The 20,978-nt window shown below is 35.0% G+C and overlaps 1 protein-coding gene and 1 long non-coding RNA gene across 2 annotated transcripts; one reads left to right on the top strand and one right to left on the bottom strand.

Moving 5' to 3' along the window:
• Positions 1-4,472: 4,472 nt before the first annotated feature.
• On the bottom strand, positions 4,473-4,922 carry LOC145662077 (histone-lysine N-methyltransferase SETMAR-like). Its single transcript, XM_081727442.1, has one exon. It carries the CDS (start codon positions 4,920-4,922, stop codon positions 4,473-4,475), a length of 450 nt encoding a protein of 149 aa, XP_081583568.1.
• A 3,448-nt stretch (positions 4,923-8,370) lies between these two features.
• On the top strand, positions 8,371-19,254 carry LOC145666582 (uncharacterized). Its single transcript, XR_014127788.1, has 4 exons — positions 8,371-8,512; positions 12,567-12,702; positions 14,783-14,873; positions 18,987-19,254. It is a non-coding gene; the product is annotated as an uncharacterized LOC145666582 (long non-coding RNA).
• The last annotated feature ends 1,724 nt before the right edge of the window (positions 19,255-20,978 follow it).

Genomic DNA, 20,978 nt, shown 5'->3' with positions numbered 1-20,978 from the left:
TCTGATCGATAGTTGATCTATTTCACCTAAATTCGTACTGATAATCTCCAATAATCTTTTATTTGTGAATGGAGTCGATCTTCCTAATAGAATGTTTGAGAGAATTTTATAGCACGTTGACAGAAGAGAGATGCCTCGATAATTATTAAAATCAGTGTTGCCCTTCTTATGAATTGGAATAATGATTGATTATTTCTATTGTTGCGGCTATTCTTCCTTATTCCATCAACGGAGAGTGGGTTTATGTATTTTATTCCATACTAGCAGCGTTCACCCCGCTTCGCTGCGGTCACCCCGGAACGCAATAAACTTTGTTACTTAGATAATTTTTACTTTTTCGCTTTCAAGTGATATGATAAAAACCATAGAAGATTGCAGTAAATGTTAACATTATATCGCCTGTCATTTATGTTAACCCGCCCCGCTTCGCTGCGGTCACCCCCGAACGCAATAAACTTTGTTACTTAGATAATTTTTACTTTTTCGCTTTCAAGTGATATGATAAAAACCATTATAACGCCTGTCATTTATGTTAACCCGCCGAGTGACACGGTCATGCGGGTTGCATATACATACGTTTATTTTTATACCTATGATGAACTAACAAAGGATTTGTACGTAATGGACACCTGAATGGTCAATTATCTCAAGACACTGGTAATTGAAAATTAAAGTGATATGATAAAAACCATCTAGGGTCCAAATCCTAATAACCCCCCAAAAATAAAAGAAATTGGTTCAGCCGTATTAGCGTGATGAGCGGACAAAGGATTTGTACGTTCTCTTTTATATATATAGATTTTCCCCTCCAGATAAAATTAACTCAGCCGTAATTTCATGTTTACCCGAATATTTATGTCTCTTTAATTTCTTTATAGTAATTTTTATTTCTGTTCGATTAGATTCTGGAATATACGGTTCTGCGGCGTGCATTTTCTTTTCTCCACGAAGGTTTTGGCTACACGTTAAACAAATCCTCAAATAATTCCTTCCACCTGTTGAAAATGAGAATTGTATCAACGAGAATTGTTCCGTCGGTTTTCCTTCATACAGAGTGATTCTTTTAAAACTCGCGGATTTCATTTGGGTCTAGAATTTCTAACTGAAATCCGATTTTCATGCGGTTTGTGGCAAATGATCAAACAAGGATGGGAGATTTATGGGACTATGTTTACTGGTTTAAATTCATCCGGGGTAATATCGGCCACGCCTCAAGAAAAACAGCAAATATTCGCCACTGTACCTTGCAATTGGAATGAGGTTCTGGATTTTTGAAGCGAAATTGCAGAATACAAATTAAGTGTTATTGAGAATATAAATTAAGTGTTAGCGGTAACACCCAAAAATCCGAATAGGTACAGCTGATTTCTTGCGGCAAACAACGGAGAGATTTCTTGGGCGACCTAAGGAGTCGATAAATGGCATTTTCCACAAGCGCTGCCTAAGGGTCCGATGCTTCCTTGTTTTACTCAGACGCGATCCTGTTTCTTCCAATTTATTCACTAGCGATCATAAGTATATTACAGGGCCGGCGCTAGCAATTTTGCCGCCCTGGGCGGTACTTTCAAATGCCGCCCCATTAATGTGCAAACCTTACTTTGAGAGAAAATGTTTAAGTGTCAGGAAAAAGCAATATGCCCCATTTAAAAATATGTATGAAATGGAAAAGTAGTTAAAAAATTGAACTTCCTCTCTCGAATGCTTACGTAATATTTAAGTGACTCCACACACGACACAATATTCAGTATGCTCGATTTCGCTGTGTATCTGTGACATACAGCAACGCGTGCAGAAAAAAATGCTTTAGTCACGACTAATAATTTTAATTTTTAAGCTAATTTTGTCAAAAGGTGTTTCTAATAGAGTATGGAGCATGAAGATAATATAGTGAATTAGATATTATGGCAAAACTAAGTGATTAGCCTAAGCCTTACAATGTAGTAAAACACAATAGAGATACATAAATTTAACATACATTAAAGAACTTTTTCTTGCTCTTATATGACCAAATTCCTTTATCAGATTCGCGTAGTCCAATGTTTGAGCCAATTCGTGTCCTATTGATATCATTGCTGGACCGCTCAAGCGTGTTTTAGGGATGGAAGAACATAGATAGGTTTCAATAAGCTAGAGTTTCGAAAACTTTTTTCTCCACTTGTCACTGTTATCGGTAAGGTTAACAAAATCCTAACTGCAACACTGACATTGGAAGCAAAGTCATGTTCCTTAATTAATTTTAATGTCTGTTTTGGTGAACTTTCACAGGGTTAATTATGGTGGACAACATTTTCAGTTCGTCTTTCAAATCACTGGAGTTAATATCTTTCGATTCTTCGTATGTTAAAATGCTGACAAGCTTAGTACACTTTTCAGACAATAAGTTCAGGTGGTATATCTTTACGATTACTATATCGTAAAGAAATTTGAAATACTCGTTGTGATGTTTAAGTTGCCCAAATCTTTCTCTTAAAGCTAACACAATCATGTCTAGAACTTTCTAATAAAAATCGATCTTGTATCTTGTTTGTGGATATTTAATAGCTTCATCCTCTACCTTATACTGAAATTATCTCTTCTTCTTTTGACTTCCACCTTACACTGTATTACCTATCCATGGTTCATCCATATCTAATGCTGATGCCAACTCCGTTGCATCAACTAAGTAAGATTGAAACTTTGCATCATTTTTGCTCCTCTCAAAGTACGCATACATACTTTCAAGAAACCCAACTCCATCCAACACATGAGAATCAATGCTTTGGAAACTTTTGCTTATTACGTTTATGTGGAGTAACAAGTCACACCAGGTATAACGAGTGAGCAAAGGAAAGAGAGTCACGCAGCTAAATTTATATACGCAGAGCATCGTGGGCGCCATTCTATCTGTTCTATTGTCGTTACTTATTTGGAGTAAGATATCATAAATCTCCCCTATTTGATATCTAAATGGAGTCAGAGACCATTGTACTGATTAATGATTTTAAAAGTGAGACTTCTATAATATGTTCCTTCAGTATGTCCCAACGTTGAACTAACGCAGAAAAAGGTCATAAACTTTTTAAACTATGTCTCAGTGTTGAACTAACGCAGAAAAAGGTCATAAATGTTTCTAACTATACAATACATTAAACTGCGTACCGAGATGCTGTAGCTGCATTGTTAACGACAAGGTTTTGAATGACTACTGCAAGAAACATAGAAGGCTCGGGGAATTATTTCTAAAATTCTCTTCTGAGTACCTGAATGTTTGCCTTTCATATTAGAACCATTGTCATATCCTTGGCCTCTCATGTTTTCTACCAGTTTCAGAAAATTACCGTTATTACTTGTGTAAAATTTATCTGATATTCCGCGTAACGGTAGACATTCTTCACCTAAAAACTTGACTATTGCAACTTGTCGTTCTATTACGTTCTTCCAATGTTGTGCTTCGGCATTTAACATTTTCTGTTTTGCGTCAATTGTAAGACCACTCTTCAGTCTTATTGAAAGCTCCGTCCACCTTCTTTCCGACACAAGGTGAAGAGGAGACCTATCATGACTAGCCAAAGCTTCAGAAATGTGGCACCAATGGTTATAGCCATCAACTGTGAAAGATATTTTACTTGTGGAAAATAATTTGCAACAAAAACAGAAAACAGCATTCTCACTTTCTGAATAAGCTAACCACTTTCTGAACACAGATTCGCCATTACATAATGTGTACTTGTAATAGTTACCTGTGAACCGACGGTTGAAATTATCTCTGCGACAGTCGTCAAACTTGGTTAATTGCTCTGGAGGACCTCTTTTGACTAGGGGGTTCTACAAGGTTGTCCCAAAAGTTCGTAAACAATTGCTAACAATTGATATTTTATTCGCCAAGTATTTACATACCAAACGTTATTCTTCAAAATAAACACCATCATGTTCTAAGGCTTTCTGCCATCGAACTAAAAGCATTCGGATCTGGTCCAAGTACCATTCAGCCGGCTTCGAGTTAAAAAATTCTTGACACGCTTCCGCGACTTCATCAAACGATTCGAATCGGCGGCCCTTCAGAAAGTGTTGCATTGAGCGGAAAAGGCCGTAATCTGATGGATCTGATGGAACGCAGTCCGGACTGTATGCAGGATGTGGCAAAACTTCAACGCCGTCCAGCTCTGCAAACTTGTCTTTGGTCTTCCTGGCGGTGTGTGGCTTTGCATTGTCCTTCTGCATCAATGCGCGCTTTCGGTTGATCTGAGTCGGGTACTTTTGCTTCAACTTTTCGTAGATCCGCTCCTGTTGCTGACAGTAAAGTTCGGTATTGACGGCACGACCATTCGGAACCAACTCAAAATGCACGATTCCTTCAAAGTTCCACCACACGCACAACATGATTTTCTTGCCGAAGCGATCTTGTTTTGGAACTGATGGCGTTTCTTGCCCTTTCTTAACTCATCACTTGTCTCGATTGAGCTGGACGAGATATATCCATTTCTCTTCCGACGTCACAATACGCTTCCAAAAACGGTCGTCCAATGGATTACTGAGCAATTGACGGCAAATTTCAACTCCTTTGTTGGCTTGTTCTTCGGTGAGTTCCTGCGGATCTTAGCGTGGCTTTTTTGAACAGAATCAAGTTGCTTTAAGTGTCGGTGAATTGTCGATTTGCCAACTCGAAGCTCAGCAGCCAATTCCCGAGTTGTCGCTGAAGGCGCAATGTCTAACCCGGTTTGTAAGTCTCCATCATCCAACTTTAATGGCCGTCCGGAACGAAACTTATCTTCAAGACTCATATTGCCTGACTCAAAACGCTTGTACCACTTTGAGATCGGAGCATATGCAATTGTTCCTTCACCTTCGGCAGCACAAATCTCTTCTGCAGCTTTTCTGGTTAAGAGTCCACGCTTCCAGCAGTAGCAAATCAAAACTCGCAGCTCCATCTTATCAATTGCCATCTGGAATACACAAATGAAGAGCATCACTATCACGATATAAACATACAAAACACTTAACAATTGCATAAAATTTCAAGTTTTTCCATGTGTTTACGAACATTTGGGACAACCTTGTAATATTCGGAATGATCAATTTGTAAATTGGTTAAAAACTCGCTGTTAGAACCTAAAAGCCTAGATGCTGTAGGCTAGAAAGACCTGTCTCAAGTGGGAGTATACCTTTTGCATACTTGGAGTGGAGCGTTACAACATTGCTGAATAGAAAAAATATAAAAGACAGCTTGGTAATCTTATCCTCTCTAGCAGGAAATCTTATCTACGCCGCTGCAAGGGAAATATTGAACGAGATATCTGTGGCTAGTAGTTTGATAATTGAAAATAAGGGGAAATGCTCTTAATTTCCTAAGTGAGTATTTTCCTGAATGTGAGTGAAGTAAGTCCAATTATATTCTCAGGTAAACACAATTTTATTTTTCCATGTGGGTCTATTACGAAGCATTATATTTTGATAGTATTCTTTTCTTTTCCAAATTTTGCCGCCCATTAGACTTGCCGCCCTGGGCGGTGGCCCGGCTCGACCCCCCCTCGCGCCGGCCCTGGTATATTATGTTACTATCTGGGGAAGAACGTGAGGCAAATTTGTTTCTAAATTACCTTCGCGAAGCAACAACAGATTCCGTTTACCAAAAACTTTTAACAATAAACTCATGTTGCTCCAAACACTACACTATTCTCAGTGTGTCCTGATTATACTCACACAGTAGCACAGAATTGTAAAGCGCAATTCCCAATACAACGACCCACTTTCCTATTTCTTATTCTTATTAACCTTGCAGAGGTTTCCATGTACGAAGAAAACTCAAATCTTCACACTGCACCGCACTTGATTCCAATTGTAAGGTACACTGGCGAATATTTGCGGTTTTTCTTGAGGCGTGACCGATATTACCTCGGATGAATTGAAACCAGTAAACATGGTTCCATAAATCTCCCATCCTTCCTTGATCACTTCCCACAAACCGTATGAAAATCGGACTTCTGTTAGAATTTTAGACCCAAATGAAATCCGTGAGTTTTTTTTACATCACCCTGTATATAAGCGGGAAGTTGATAGCCTTTCTTGAATTCGTGATACTCTTATACATATTCAGAATATTTTTGTTTTTACTATTATCTTCAAGTTCATTAATTTTGGCTTTCAGAAAATCACGTTTCTTTGTTCTAAATGTTTTGGACTTTTCAACGAAATTTTTCGTATGAAGAGTGCTTACGGAGAAAGGTGCAGCATTTTGGCCACCTCTGTGAATAAGTCGTATGATAGTGACGATGAAATATGCTGACAATTCAAATGTGTGCACCTCTGATTTTTGAAATCACAGGACGTGGTTGAAAGCTAGTTATTCATCCATGGTGAAGCTCCTGTTAATGGGAAGTTAGTTTTTTTTTTTTTTTTTTTTTTTTTTTTTTTTTTTTTTTACATCAGTGACTGGAAAACGAAGATACCCCTGTGGATATAGGGACTTACTTTCAGTAGAGACATAGGGTTAATAATGCTGTAGAAAGATATAATAATAAATAAATTCATTGTTCGGTAGACTCCATCCGAAGGTTCATAACTTGATTTGCTGCCTCAAGTCGGAAGTAGAAAGCACGGATGTGATGTTTATCAGATTGAAGCCTAACCTAAAAGGAAACAAAGAATAAACGATAGGACGGGTAAGAATGAGAAATTCTTTCAAGAGTGCGAAGTTACTGGTGATTTCAGAAAATACCTGAGAGCTTAGGACCATGTTCAAAAGTTGGATTAGTGCACAATCTTCGGTGAAACTGGCTATGCATATGATGCTGATACACAAAAACGGAGAAATATCGAGGACAGTTGAAATTCCACTTTTTCATGCTACTATGGAGAGACTTGAACCTCCAATTGGGTTTTGTATCACGATAACATTTCGGACGTCTCATGTACTCACAGTGCTGAACGAAATGCTAAATTTCAATTCAATCAACCAAATCTAAGGATTCATACTTCGTGACCTTCGTAAAACATATTAAAATATTATAAAATGATCATCAAAATAAAGATCTGTCTCTCAAAGGAAGTAAATACTCAGTAACTAAATAAAGCCTATCGTTTATTACTACGATTTGATTTGGTTGTTGTTTTAAACCATGATTTGTAATCTTCTGTAATTCTTTTTTGAATTATATTTTCAAAATTCTGGATTTTTTTGCGAATTCCCTATTATTTCGAAATCCGAAATTTTCTGAATTTAGGAACTTCTCCAAAATTATGTAAGACAAAATTCCAGATTTCGGCCAAACCTAGTAGATTCCATTATTTTGCTTCTAGTTGAGCTCTCCACTATCTGATTTCTTTGGCACCCTTCAACATTTGGAGAGGTTGCTACATCTTTTTGCTACTGTAATATAAGAACCTTAAAAAAAACGCGTATGATTTTTTTTTAATGAGACCTAACATTTTTCCTTTTACATGATCAAAATTTTGAATTACTTCATCAATTTCATTTTATCCAAGTTCATAGGTGCCTTTCTGACGTCAGAGGAAAAGACACAGTGATGAGGAACAATGCTTGTTGAATATCAAAATATTAGCATGGGGAAATCCTTTTGGTACTGACTGGTTGGACATTAACACAGACACGCATGTAAATATATTCTACGAATGAATCCACGTGTGTTCACGCACTCTTGCTGCTACGTGCAAATAGCTACTAACACACACACACACACAATCGTATACATAAACAATATTCACATGTAAGAGTGTGTGAGAAGTAGAAAACGAGAATGTGATGTTAACCTTGAACAAGTGCAAGAGATTACTTTGTTTAAAAAAAAAAAAATAAATAAAAAGAAATTGAAAAACCGAAAGTAAAAGTGGATGAACGAATCAAGTTTGTCCATGCTTAATTATGAATCAAAAGAGAAAAATGAATATAGCTTAAAGATATCTAGTTCGCAACAGCTAACACAGGCAAAAATCAAAGGAAAAAAAAAAAAAAAGATTTGCAGATTACATCCTAGAAGGGAGAATTTCTTTCCCTCCCCTTTTCAGTAGTTCTTTATAATTTTACGCAGATATCATGTAAGATAAAATATATCTGGATGAGAAAGCAAAACAAAAAGATCTCGAGCAAGTCGGTTTGTTTTAAGATTAGGCAAAGTAAAAAACAGGCGTGGTGGAACATGTGTATTCATTGGTTCGTTTCCACAAACATTCACACACACACACACAGCTAACACAAAATCGCGAATAGATACCAAACTTAATTGTTTTTCTTCTTCTTCTTCTTCATTCTCATCAGCATCATTATCATTATTTATTGGATTGTTGAAGGCTTCTTTTTTCAAAGGAACTGTGTGAGTTGCCCTCCAGGTACACGCCAAATGGGTAAAGGGGGAGGGTCATAGCATGTATCAGGACGTGCACTTACTAAGGATGAGTTGGATGACAATAGAAGGCACGCACTTATATAAAGGCTCAGGTGACTATTCACAGGCACGGATTCATCTCTGCAGAAGTTGAAACGTCGCCTGTGAGCCGTGCGTTAACAATGAAGACCGTTGTAAGTAGAGCACAACTTACATAATCTTATATTACCTATTAGAAATACTCTGTTACGTATCAGTACAAACTTATGCATTTACTTTGTAAGGCTTTTCTGTCAAATTACACGGGTATATGTCAAATGTACTGCCATTATACGTTCATTAAGATAGCAAAAATAGAACGGAAGATTGAAAACGCGTTGCCATCATAATTAAGTTTAGTTAAAAACACAAATAAAATGATAGATAGCTTGTGTGTCCACAGAGTTTTTCTCAATAGAAAAAATATTTGCAGTACGTTATTATTTGTATTATTTATGACCTTTTGGCAAGGGTAAGCTCCGAATAGGTTCGTGCATAAGAGCCACCCGAAGGCTGATATGTATAGTACCATCCCAGTATTCACGGCATAATTTTCAGCATAAGCACAAATGCTTTGGTATTTTGCTTACAACTTGGTATAATAGATATCGTATAAAAGATATTTGTTACAACACAAGTTGGAAACGTAAAGAAATAACGAATAGGGAAAATATTGAAGATTTTACTATAATTTAGAAAATATTGTTTGTACCCGACAACTTAATTCAAATTTTTTATTCACTTTCGTATATGTCCCGTGTTTTACGACATTGTCCCTTATTTCGAGATTGTGACTCGTTCACCGATAAAATTCTACCCTTTTATCATGTAGTCGTAATGTACTTATATTATACACTACGTTCTCCTCTCCTTTGTGGATGGCCGTGATTGATTCTACAAGAGTAATTTATTATATTTAAATAACGATGAATAAAAATAACAATAATAATTAATCACGTTTACTTTAACAACCACACTTTTCTGATTACACTTTATTGTAATTTAACAAGTTTTCGTTACAGAGTATTTGTCAGTGATTCATTATAATTTTGCTAAATATGTCACAGCCAGATAACTAATCTTGTTAATATTAAGATAACAATCATTGATTGGTATTGATATTATTACCGTTATTATTAATAATAATTTTTAAATGAAATGTTATTTTAATATTAACCGTATGATATGTGTTATGGTTATGTATAGTTGAATAACGATTTACTATTATATTTTCCAGTTAGTTACTCCTTTATAATAATCCAGTGTCATAGCGCTTAGAAAAATCCCAGCGTCATAGTTAATAGATTGGAGTATAGATAAGATACAATTGTTCATAATTTTACAAAGATGCATCTTGAATGATAGACCGGGACCCTTCAGTTGTAATCTTAAGACGGTTAAAAAAAAGTTATAATGGAAGTAGGAAATGTACCCAGCTAGTTATCAATAACCAGAGAATATCACTAGCCAGAAGTCCTTTTATTTTAATCCCGTTCGCAGCCTTGGTACAATCACCAGCAAAAATTTTACAATTCCCACACCCACGATTATTTCCTTTAGGCTAAAGGAGACAGATGCTTAATGGAGGTAAATGAGTATGAAATAATTGGTAGAGTGATAAAGTGGGAGTAAAGAGGAGGACCTCGAGAAAAGCCACAGACGCGATATTGTGCACTAAGAACTCACTTGGATTGGGATTGAACCAGGGCCTCCTAGCACCAGAGATAAGTGCTCCACCAGTAAGCGTTTTAGTAATTAATAAAGGTCAACACTTTCAGATGATCGAATGTTTGTTTTGCCATATTTTTTTTTTTTTTTTAAATCTGCAACTTACATTTTTCGATCATGGTGTATTAAAAGTGTTTGTTATTGCGGAAATCTTTATAAAGCGCCTATACAACTTGCTAATCTTTACTGGAAGTATCTTGTTTTCATCCGCATGTCTGGTTTATTTACGAGTAATTGTCAGGTTTTCCTAAGGGGAAATCCGACCGTCGTATGCCACATCCCGCCAAGCTGGCAAAATCTGTTTAGCATTCATCAGAAAGCACCTACTTTTAAATTCCATATCGTTACGCAGTGGAATCACAATACTTATCATATATATATATATATATATATATATATATATATATATATATATATATATATATATATATTTGGTTTCATTAAATTCGGACAAATTTTACGGAACTGATGGCTAAAATGATGGAACTGATAGATAAATATACGTAGAAATGCGTGTTGCGTCGATTGCACTGGCCGTGCACAATAGGAATGACCGTAGAATATTTTATGTTACAGGAAATACATTTTCCAACTCCTCCACCCTTTGTTCCCTTCACTAGTTGGACTCAAGGCAAATTCTTAAATCTCAAGGAACACTCGTTTTGTTTCATTAAAACTTTTTTAAGACAAAGATTTCGTTACACTTTTTTTTTTTTTTTTTTTTTTTTTTAAAGAAATGATTTGACCTCTTTCTCCCTGATTGATTTGAGCCTTAAACAAGAAGCTTCATTGAAAAATATCAGCGAAGTTGTTTCATAAAAATAAACTATGTAAGGAAAGTTGTCCCTTTATTTTAAGAATGAATCCATCGCCTTGATCATAACCAATACGTACTATACACTGTGAATCTTTAAAATAAGAAAAAGAAAGAAAAGCAATGTGTGATGAAACTGGACATTTTGAGAATAATTATCGTTATTTTTTTTCTTATTAAATTCAGCGAAATCAGCATTTTATCCCTGACTGTTAATCTGCTACAAATCTCAAGCAACAGGCGTACTTCTGATTCTCAAAGGAAATATGGATATTTCATGAAAATCATTTTTACAAAAACGATCCTGGAACATTTTTTTTTCCAAGATGAGAAAAAAAAATCTCTCTTGTGCTTGATGAATTTCAAACGTAAGCAATGGGAATAATTGAGAAATTTCAAAGAAAATATATGGCATTATTTAACAGAAACTTCTATAAGTGGAAAGCTTTTATAGTGAAAATTAGCTTAGTTATTGCATTATGTACAAGCACAAACTTCCAAATTAGAATTGAATTTCTCATCATTTTCTATGTTTTTTTTATCAATCTCAAGTAATAGGTCTATTTGAGAAGCTTCTAAAAGAAAATCCATATATCAAGTGTCGTTTAAATTGGATAAATTTTACGAGAAATATCGATAAACAGGTTACACGTAGATTGTCGTCACCAACATCATTATTTCAATATATATATATTTTTTTTATTGCATACTGGAAATTACAGACAGAACTGCCCACTTACAATTTCTATACAAATAACATGCAAATAACAAAATAAACATAATACATTAAAATACAAATGATACATGCACAGAAAACGAAAAAAAAACATGCATAAAATAAACATGCTGTTATGTAAAAGAAAATAATACTCTCAGCTGATAATGAAATGATTATATAACTGTCTTTGTATATTACTAAAATTATGATCAAAAATGTCAATAACACTGGCAAAATCATTGGCTAATCATAAAATTTTATACAAAGGAACATTATTAAGAAACTGAATGGGTTCATTATATAGGTCAACCTACCGACAGACAAGAAATTCGTAATGCGAATATGTTTATGCTGATAACCTATGTAAAAGTTTAAGAAATATTGATATCATGCAAAAATTGAAAGAAATTTCATAAAAGTAGTTCAAGAAAAAGGAATTCAGGATTAAATATAGCAGCAGGGAAATAAAAGTCTAGAAGAGTGGAGTTAATTCGCTGCAAATGAATTGCAGACTGGGGTTGATTTCTCGACTCTGTTTAAAGAAATAAAGGAATAGTTTCGATGCTATAATCCCTATTTACTGTCTCTGTAACTGATAATAATCAATTGTTTCTTCCTTTCTTTTCTTTTCTTTTCCTTTCCTTTTCTTTAAAGGAGGCTGGAAATGGTGTTAACTCATTAATTGGAGAACGTGTTTTAAAAAGGAAGTTGTTTTACGTTCATTTATTATACTCTATATAATTACAGGTAAAAATATCGAAAGAAAGTTTTTTTTTTTTTTTTTGTAAATGTGTAACCTGGTTATTTTAAGAGTTTACCAGTAATACATGTGAATAAAGGCAAAAGTCTCAGTTGGAAGAGATAAAATAGAATACTCAGCGCACAGTATTTTGCATAACATTTTAAAACTACTTTTATTTTTAAATATATTTTTTCATTTTCTTTTCAGCTTGTCTTCTTGACCCTTTTGGCTGTTGCCTGCGCCACATACGTGGTCTCTCCATACGCTTATAACTACGGCTATTACTCGCCTGTTGTCTATCCAGCATCATCCTCTTACGTCTACAGTACAAATTACCGATCATGTAAGTATTTCAGTGTCCGCGGTGGCTCAGTAGTTACACATGTACTGCCATATCGTCGCATGGGAACCAGAGGAACGTAACTCCTCAAATGAGGTTTCCGTATTCTTCATGTTTGGACATAATTTTGAAAGCCCTACTTGGGGTAAATGGAACGTAATGCCATCTGTTCTCCTTGTCGATCATCTGTTGTAATGTAGCTCAATTACCATCTTATTAAAAACACATCTTTCTAAGAAAATAATATTTTTGTCCTCTCGCCTGTAAACGTACAAAAATGGAAATGAAATCTTTGGGTTTTACGTCCCACGGTTATGCCGGTTAGGCTAAAGGAGACGGTGATAATGAGTAATGAATGAAATGGTGGAATGAAGAAAGTGGGAGGAAACGGGAGAACCCCGAGAAAACCCACGCACACGGTGTTTGTCCACCACAAAGTTCACTTGGCGGGGGCTGGGATCGAACCCGGGACCCCAAGCACCAGAGGTGGTACAAAAATGGAGTTACGTTCTTCTGGTGTTCATGCGACGATATGTACTAGGATATTTCTCTCCTGAAATCTGAATGATTTACTCTAATTAAGAGGATGTGATATCTGGTCTAAAAAAATCTAAAATAATGACGACAATTATGCATTGACCATCTATCACTACTATATTTAAAAAAAGGCCTCATGAGCTACTATGCCCTAGAGATGCGAACCCAGCAGCTTTTCAACATACCAGTTAGTACATTTTTCATTGCAATAACTTGATTGGTAGGTAAAACAACAAAAGCATACTCAATCATTCAACGAGAAAACTCGCAAAGATGTTAGTTGTACCAGGTACGTAGCCAAGGGGGGGTTCGAACCCCCCCCCCCTTCGAGACCAGAAATGAAAAAATTAGGGAAGGATGAAACAAAATGAAATGAGAAAAAGGAAGGATCGCGTTAAAAAATTTTAAAAAATCAGGAAGCTTTTGGTTACTCTTTCTTATGAAGAAATTTGTATTACTTGCAATACATGGTTGCGAGGTGAGCGATATATCCTGGAAGAGTCAGGGAATTTGAAATTTCTAGAAAAGTTGTGGAATTCTCAGAATTTCTGCTACTAGTCAGGGAGATTTCAAGCTTCCGAAAGCATAGTGCCGTTGTGTGCTATTTTTTTACTGCTCCTTTAACCTGTCATTTGAAACAGACAGTAGTTGACGGAATAATAAAAACAAAAATATATGTGGAAAGGAAGTTCTGTTAACATTTGATTCAACAGAAAAAGAAACGCAGATGAGAGAGAGAGAGAGAGAGAGAGAGAGAGAGAGAGAGAGAGAGAGAGAGAGAGAGATTGCAAAATATTTTACAAGACATTATTGAATATGTACTTTTTACAATAGTTGAGGTCATAATGAATAGTAAATATGTACTTTTTACAATAGTTGAGGTCATAATGAAAGGGAAATTGTTATATGTGAATAAACAGAGGAAGGATGTAAATATTGTATCTTTTTCAATACTTTTTTTTAAAATTTTACTCGAGATTTCTTCATAGTTTATTAAAATACTTACCAACATATCCTTACAAACTAATATATGTTGATAGTAAAGTAGCTTAGATTGATCGAGCTCCTGGGCCTTCAGAATTTAATGTCACGCTCCCCCCCCCCCAGTTACGAAATCCTGGCTAAATGAACAAATATATGTTCCAGTAAAATTGTTTAGAATGATCGAGCCCGTGGTGTGATAACCACAGTATTTCATGTCACGGACCCCTTCCCTTCACAAAATCCTGGCTACGTGCCTGGGTTGTACTTTTATGTATTCTTCGTATTGAGATATACGGATGATCTTTAAAGTATCAGGTTTTCATTATTTTATATTCTTCTTCTTCTTTTGTACGTACAAGATTCATAAGCAAATGACATTAATATATATATATATATATATATATATATATATATATATATATATATATATATATATATATATATATATATATATATATATAATAGAAAACCTATGTTTAAACCATTTATGCGAAATAAATTTTCTCAAGTACTTGTATGATGATTTGTATAATTTTAAAACGTAATTTATCAACTGTTTCAGATTACCCATACGCATATACCTACCCTTATGTCTATGTGTAGGAGTGGGTATCGGATAGGAGGAAAAGTAGGAGAAACCATGGAGATATCAAGTAAGTGAAATTTCCTATGTTAAGTTATTAATAGATAATCCCATTTTATAATGCAAAATTAAAGTGAACATCATTTGATCTTTATAATAGACACGATACGAAAAGATTCCTGGCTGATGTATATGTTTGATGAACGGAAGTAACATTTATATTCTGAGAACAGTGTCCATACACAATCGTAGAGTAACGCATAAGAATTACGACTTTCATTGCCCCCTTTATGCAATGCAATCGTGCACTCTTCCATTTATGGTTATTTATTCGTAACTTAATCAAATGAAGTAGCCTTGGTATCACTCTTCTCCAAAGGTGAATAATCATATGTCTTTAGTCATAAATTTGTGATCAATAGTTAGGCCTACTGTCAGTTTTTTTTTTAAATAAACTTTTATAGCCTGCAGCAGTGGCGTATTTACAATTTTGTTTCGGGAGGGGCTTTGCTAACTTTCGGGGGAGGGGCTTTGCCTGGAAATGTGAAAATTCTGCAATATATTTCATTTATTTTACTATACTAAGTAAGATCTCGGGGGGGGGGGGGCTTAAGCCCGGAAGCTACCCCTCTAAATACGCCACTGGCCTGCAGAATTTAGTCGTTCATCCCATGGTTATGCCTCGTAGGCTAAAACGAGCGGATGATTGATGAAATATATGATTATGAAGTAATTGGCGGAATGAGAATGTGGGAGGAAACGGTAGAACCTCAGGAAAATCCACGGACACGGTGTTGTCCACCACAATCTCACATGGCCTGGAATCAAGACAAGGGCCCTCTGCTCCAGAGGTGATCCGTCTACCACCTAACGATCGTACTTTCATTATGAAGTCATGAACAATCTTAAATATTATTGTATCTTATTGAAAGGTCTACAAAAAATGTTTTTCAGTGGCTAATTCTGAGGGAAGTCAGGGATCTGCGGTGGCTTAGTAGTAGAGTGCTCACCTCTAGTACGTAGGTTCGTTCCCAATGGGATTTGTGGTATACAAATATCACGTGCGTGAGTTTTCTCAATTTTCTCCAGTTTTTCTCTAGTTTTTTTTTTATTCCACCAATTTGTTCATTCACTGCTTCCGCTAGTTCCGAAGCATAATCTGAGACATTAAACTACAAAAAAATCAAGGAAGTTAAATCAGTGGCAATTCGAAGTTTATGGTGTACTAATTCTTATATGCCATAATTAGTTTATTAGGTAGGTTTTCTTTCTGTGGTTTATAAAGGTAAAAGTTTGACGTTTATTTATGTAATTTCCCTCAAGAGTTGTCATTGGTCATTTCCTTGTTACCTTTTTATTCATGAGTACTGGAATATTATGAGAAAACAGTATTGTTTGCTTACTCTTTTATTTTTGAACAAAATGATAAATCTATTGTACAGTCAGCGAAAAAGTTATTTCCCTTTTGGGAATAAGGGGTTATGGTTGGACCTTATAACGGTGATATGGCTGGAACGTACAGACAATTACTTTTTTTTTTTAATTACTGAAAACTGTACTCAAATTGTCCTCCCATTCTGAAGTTATTTACGAAACTAATTTCATCAAACGGAAAAAACTTTTGTCGCTGATTGTACGAAGTAATATTTTAATTTTATTTAGGTCAGTACCATAAGAAATATTTGACTACTTCAAACTTATCTCCTTTTCTTTCTTTTTTCATTAAATTACTCGTAAATTTATGAAATAATCATAAATAAAACGGAAGCAGCATTTTCCTTCAAACACGGAAGACCACGTTAAATGTGGAGCATACAGTTAACAATTTTGATAGAAGTTCTGAACATAGAAAGAAATCAGTTTTGGTATTTGTATCATAATAAATAGTTATATTCTAAGATCTAAGAATTGAAGCAGAATATGAATGTAACGATAATAATAACAATCAATTGTCAAATCACCAAATCACACACGCATTTCGAGTAGACTGGAAATAAGGTTAAAATAAACGAAACCCGAAATCTAGCACCACAGCATGAGGTTTAGTTAGTAATTTCAAAATATTTAACTTGAATAGTTAATGCAGCAAAGTCGTACTTGGTATAAGTATGATTCACAATTTAAAAACTTGATTGATTTAATGAGCATATTAATTGTTAACTACTCAGGATTATATTTAAAAAAATATACATGCAGATAAGTATTTAATACATAATGGTAAAAGTTAAAAGCAATGATTAATTTTAAAAAAATACATGACTGCGTTTACTTTACGAATTTACTCGTTTCTTGCTTTTATTATACACAATAAAACACCCAGAAATATATGCCCTTTAGGCTTAGGAAACTGATGATTAAGGCAAGTGAAGTATGATGAAATAATTGGTGGAATGAGGATGTACGAGAAAACGGGAGTACCTAAGAAAACTCACGGACACTATGTTGTGCACCACAAACTTCATTGACCGAGAATCGAACCAGGGACATCACACACCGTAAGTAAACAGTCAATCAGTGAGCCACCATGTCGCCACCTGTGAAACAAGAGCTGAAACTATCTTGTCTTGAAAAGGTATCGTGAAACTGATGTCTTGTCTCGGAAAATGTATCTGTTTCTATTGGGAGAGCTCAGTCTCGTCTTTGCGGGACCGGTGTCCTGGTACTGCAATCCAGTTCTCTTAGAGGCTTTCCAATGCAGGCTCAAGGCTCACTATCCTTAATGAGAGCTATCTCAGACTTGCACTTGATCCAGCTCGGGTTCGCTCACTATTCATCAATGGGCTCGCACTTACTCATTTATGTTCACTAATCTCCTTGGGGATTGCGTTTGCGTGGATTTGGGATTCGGCTCTGTACCAACTTTAGTGTTCATATTCAATCATTGAGTTCGAGTCTAATTGAACCCGAGAGCCTGGCTCGCGAGTTTTGAGATCACTGTTACTGTGAGAGGTTGATCTTACATGATAGTCTCCGTCGATGCAATCAATTCAAGACCGAGCTGTGATTCGGAGTCCACGTTAATAGTATGTCCTTTCCATAACCGAACTATTGCACAAGGACGTAAAACACAACACCGCAACTCAACTCTATTTCTCGTCACGAAAACTCTATCTCGTTGGCAATCCCTACTTCTTTTGGCTTCGTTGCATCCGGCTAAGTTAATAAATTTACTGTGGATTTGGATTTCAGACTGTGAAAAACGACAACTTTACTGTAGATTTGGATTTCAGGTTGTGAAAAATGAAATTTACTGTAGATTTAAACTTCAGATTGTGAAAAACGATACCTTTACTGTAGATTTGGATTTCAGATTGTGAAAAATGATAAATTTACTGTAGATTTGAATTTCAGATTGTGAAAAACGATACCTTTACTGTAGATTTGGATTTCAGATTGTGAAAAATGATAGATTTGATGTGATTTGATATAGATTTGAATTTCAGATTGTGAAGAGCACTTAATATTTGTCATCTCTTAGAAATAACTTCTCTATGGAAAGAAAAGAACTGCTTTATTATTGACCGACATGCTTTACCGTTGACCGATGCTTTTCACTTTGTCCTTTAATGACATCCATACAAATATTATAATAGAGATAGCAGAAGTGTACATAGAAATTCGGCAAGGGCGTTCAAGTAATTAATTAAACTCACAACTTTTTAGGACATGTGCGTTTTTTGTATTCATATGTTCGTGTGATAAATGTTTATTTGTCATAATATCTTATTCAAGGTGATGTTAGAAAAATGAAAAAATCCCTTGCATACGCCACAGAGAAACAGTAATGTTGTCAATCTATTCTTTAGATTGTATCATAACAGTTTAAGGTATCCTAGTTAGCTTTCCTTCTTCTTTTTAAGCAAAATATGAATCGACTTTTAATAGTTTGTTCAAATATTCATTTCTATAGTGCAAAGGTGTTATTGTAATTGGTTAATGTTTTCAACCCACTGAACGTAAAATTTTCTCCTAAAATAATTGTAATCAATAATTTGGTATAAAAAAGTATGGAGTCCTCCTAAAGCAGATTTCTCAATTTTCGGGGAAAATGCGAAACTTTTCAAAATTTCAACCTGTGTGTTTCTGATTATAATGTGCAAGGAAAAATTATTATAGTACTTTAAATTCTAACTAATAGAGAATCAGTTATTAATCTTCCCGTTTCGATCTCTTTTTCTTCAAGGTTGATGACCATGGCAAAGACCTTCACCAGTTTGGCGTTAACGACATCTGGTGATTGTAAGGAGAACGACTCTTTCATCATCAATGGGAAATGAAGGGTTGATGGCTCTTTGTTAAGAAACTTAGACTTCTTTTCTTACTGATTATATCACAAATTTAACGTACAGTATTTGATTGTGTATCTACTGTGCAGGAGTAAGAAAAAGAAAAAAAGGTGTGCTTTATCTGGAAAAGAATGAATAACAAAAATAAAAGTTTTTATTAATCTATTCCGTATTATTCTTTTTACCTATCTAAATGTATTGATCAGATAAATAGTTAATAGAAACAACGGTGTGACAGAGGATAATTATGATTCTCCTTTCTTTATTATTAATACTTTATGATAGAACGTTACTATAGTATCAAGTAAAAGTTACGCATTACATGACTTTTTGAGGGGCAAGGTGGCTCAGTGGTAGAGAGCTCACCAGATATGGAGTGGGTCAGTGGGTCTTGGGTCAACATAACGTGACTCACTATGAACCACAATCCACTCTGACCCACACCGACCCATTCTGCTCAGTGCATTGTAGACAGAATCTTCTGAACACTGGTGAATTTGTCTGCGTTTTACTTTCAAGGCTTCCATTTTTCTTCCTTTGCATTTGGTTTTATTTACTTACCTGAGATGAATATTTCTAAGTGATTAAAGAACTTCAGGCATTTTTGGATATTGATGATTGTAATTGTAATAATAGCAATAGAACTTCCTACTTGGCATTCGAGACAGTCGAATTTAATTTTTTGTTTCCTTTACGTTGGTCTACTTTACCCTAATTTGAGATTTTCATATTTCACTCTATTCTTCACTGAAAAGTATCTGTATTTCATCAAGAAAATAACTATACGTGATAATTAAATTGAAATTAATCGTGAAATATGGCCCGTGACAAACACTTTACCATTTTATATTGTAAAGGTCAGATCCACCGGTATTATAACAGAGCGGTGCTTGAGCTATTGTCCGTAGAAATTCAAATTCCGATTAGTGATAATTTCATAGCCTTGTTTTATTATAAGTGTAAAATCTTTAGTCAATGGAAAGGAGAGCCGTGGATCACGGATCAGACTTGATGATAATGGATTTTGGTGGGTGGTGGATTAGATTGGGCCACGGTGGGTGGTGGGTCAGTGGGCTATGGGTCAAATTTTCATTGACCCACGCCATCTCAGGTGTGGGAGTTCTAAGTTCGATCCCATGTAAGTTTTTGGACAACATTGTGCCTGGTTCTCCCATTTTCTCATTCTATCCGTTCTTCATTTTATGACATGATGGTTAAATACCCACAGTGGTGAAAATCTTTCTTTACCTAAAAAAAGTCATTAACTTAAGTCGTAGCCATGAAATGTCAGAAATAAATGAGTTGTCATTATTGATTATTTGTCTTAATATCTTTATTTTTACTTATCAAACCCTAGTACATTAAACATGGGAAAACAAATTAAAAATACATTTTTTTTGCTAAAACTTAATTTATTTTTTCTATTTCACTAACAATACAACTAATGCTACAAAAAAAAGCTGGAACTGTACTCCAAAAAATAATTAAAAAAGAAATATGTAACATATTCTGTAAGACTGGTAGATTTCTAATACTACCACACGTGAATGCTAACAAATGAAAAAAAATCTCTATTATATTTGTACTGATAAATTTGGTATAAAGTGATATTAATATTTTTCTATACCCATTATAAATAACTTCCGAATATAGGAACATTGAACATAAAGGAAACTTAAGGTAAAGTTAGGACAAATACGGCTAAGTAGGAGAGAGACGCAAAAAGTCAAAGAGAATGAAACACTCTTTGAGATTGAAATAGAACTCATATTTCATAAACAGAGTCTCTCTTCGATTTACTCAATGACAGTGTTTAACTGCGTTTATTTGCGTGCAGGCAAGTATTATATACAAAGTCTGGATATTCTTACATGTATTTAAAAAAAAAA

The sequence above is a fragment of the Thermobia domestica genome, chromosome 1, assembly GCF_964235325.1.
Source record: "Thermobia domestica chromosome 1, izTheDome1.hap1.1, whole genome shotgun sequence".
NCBI classification, from domain to species: Eukaryota; Metazoa; Arthropoda; class Insecta; order Zygentoma; family Lepismatidae; genus Thermobia; species Thermobia domestica.
The sequence above is the reverse complement of the archived record's forward strand: the minus strand, read 5'-3'. Positions and strand labels throughout refer to the sequence as shown.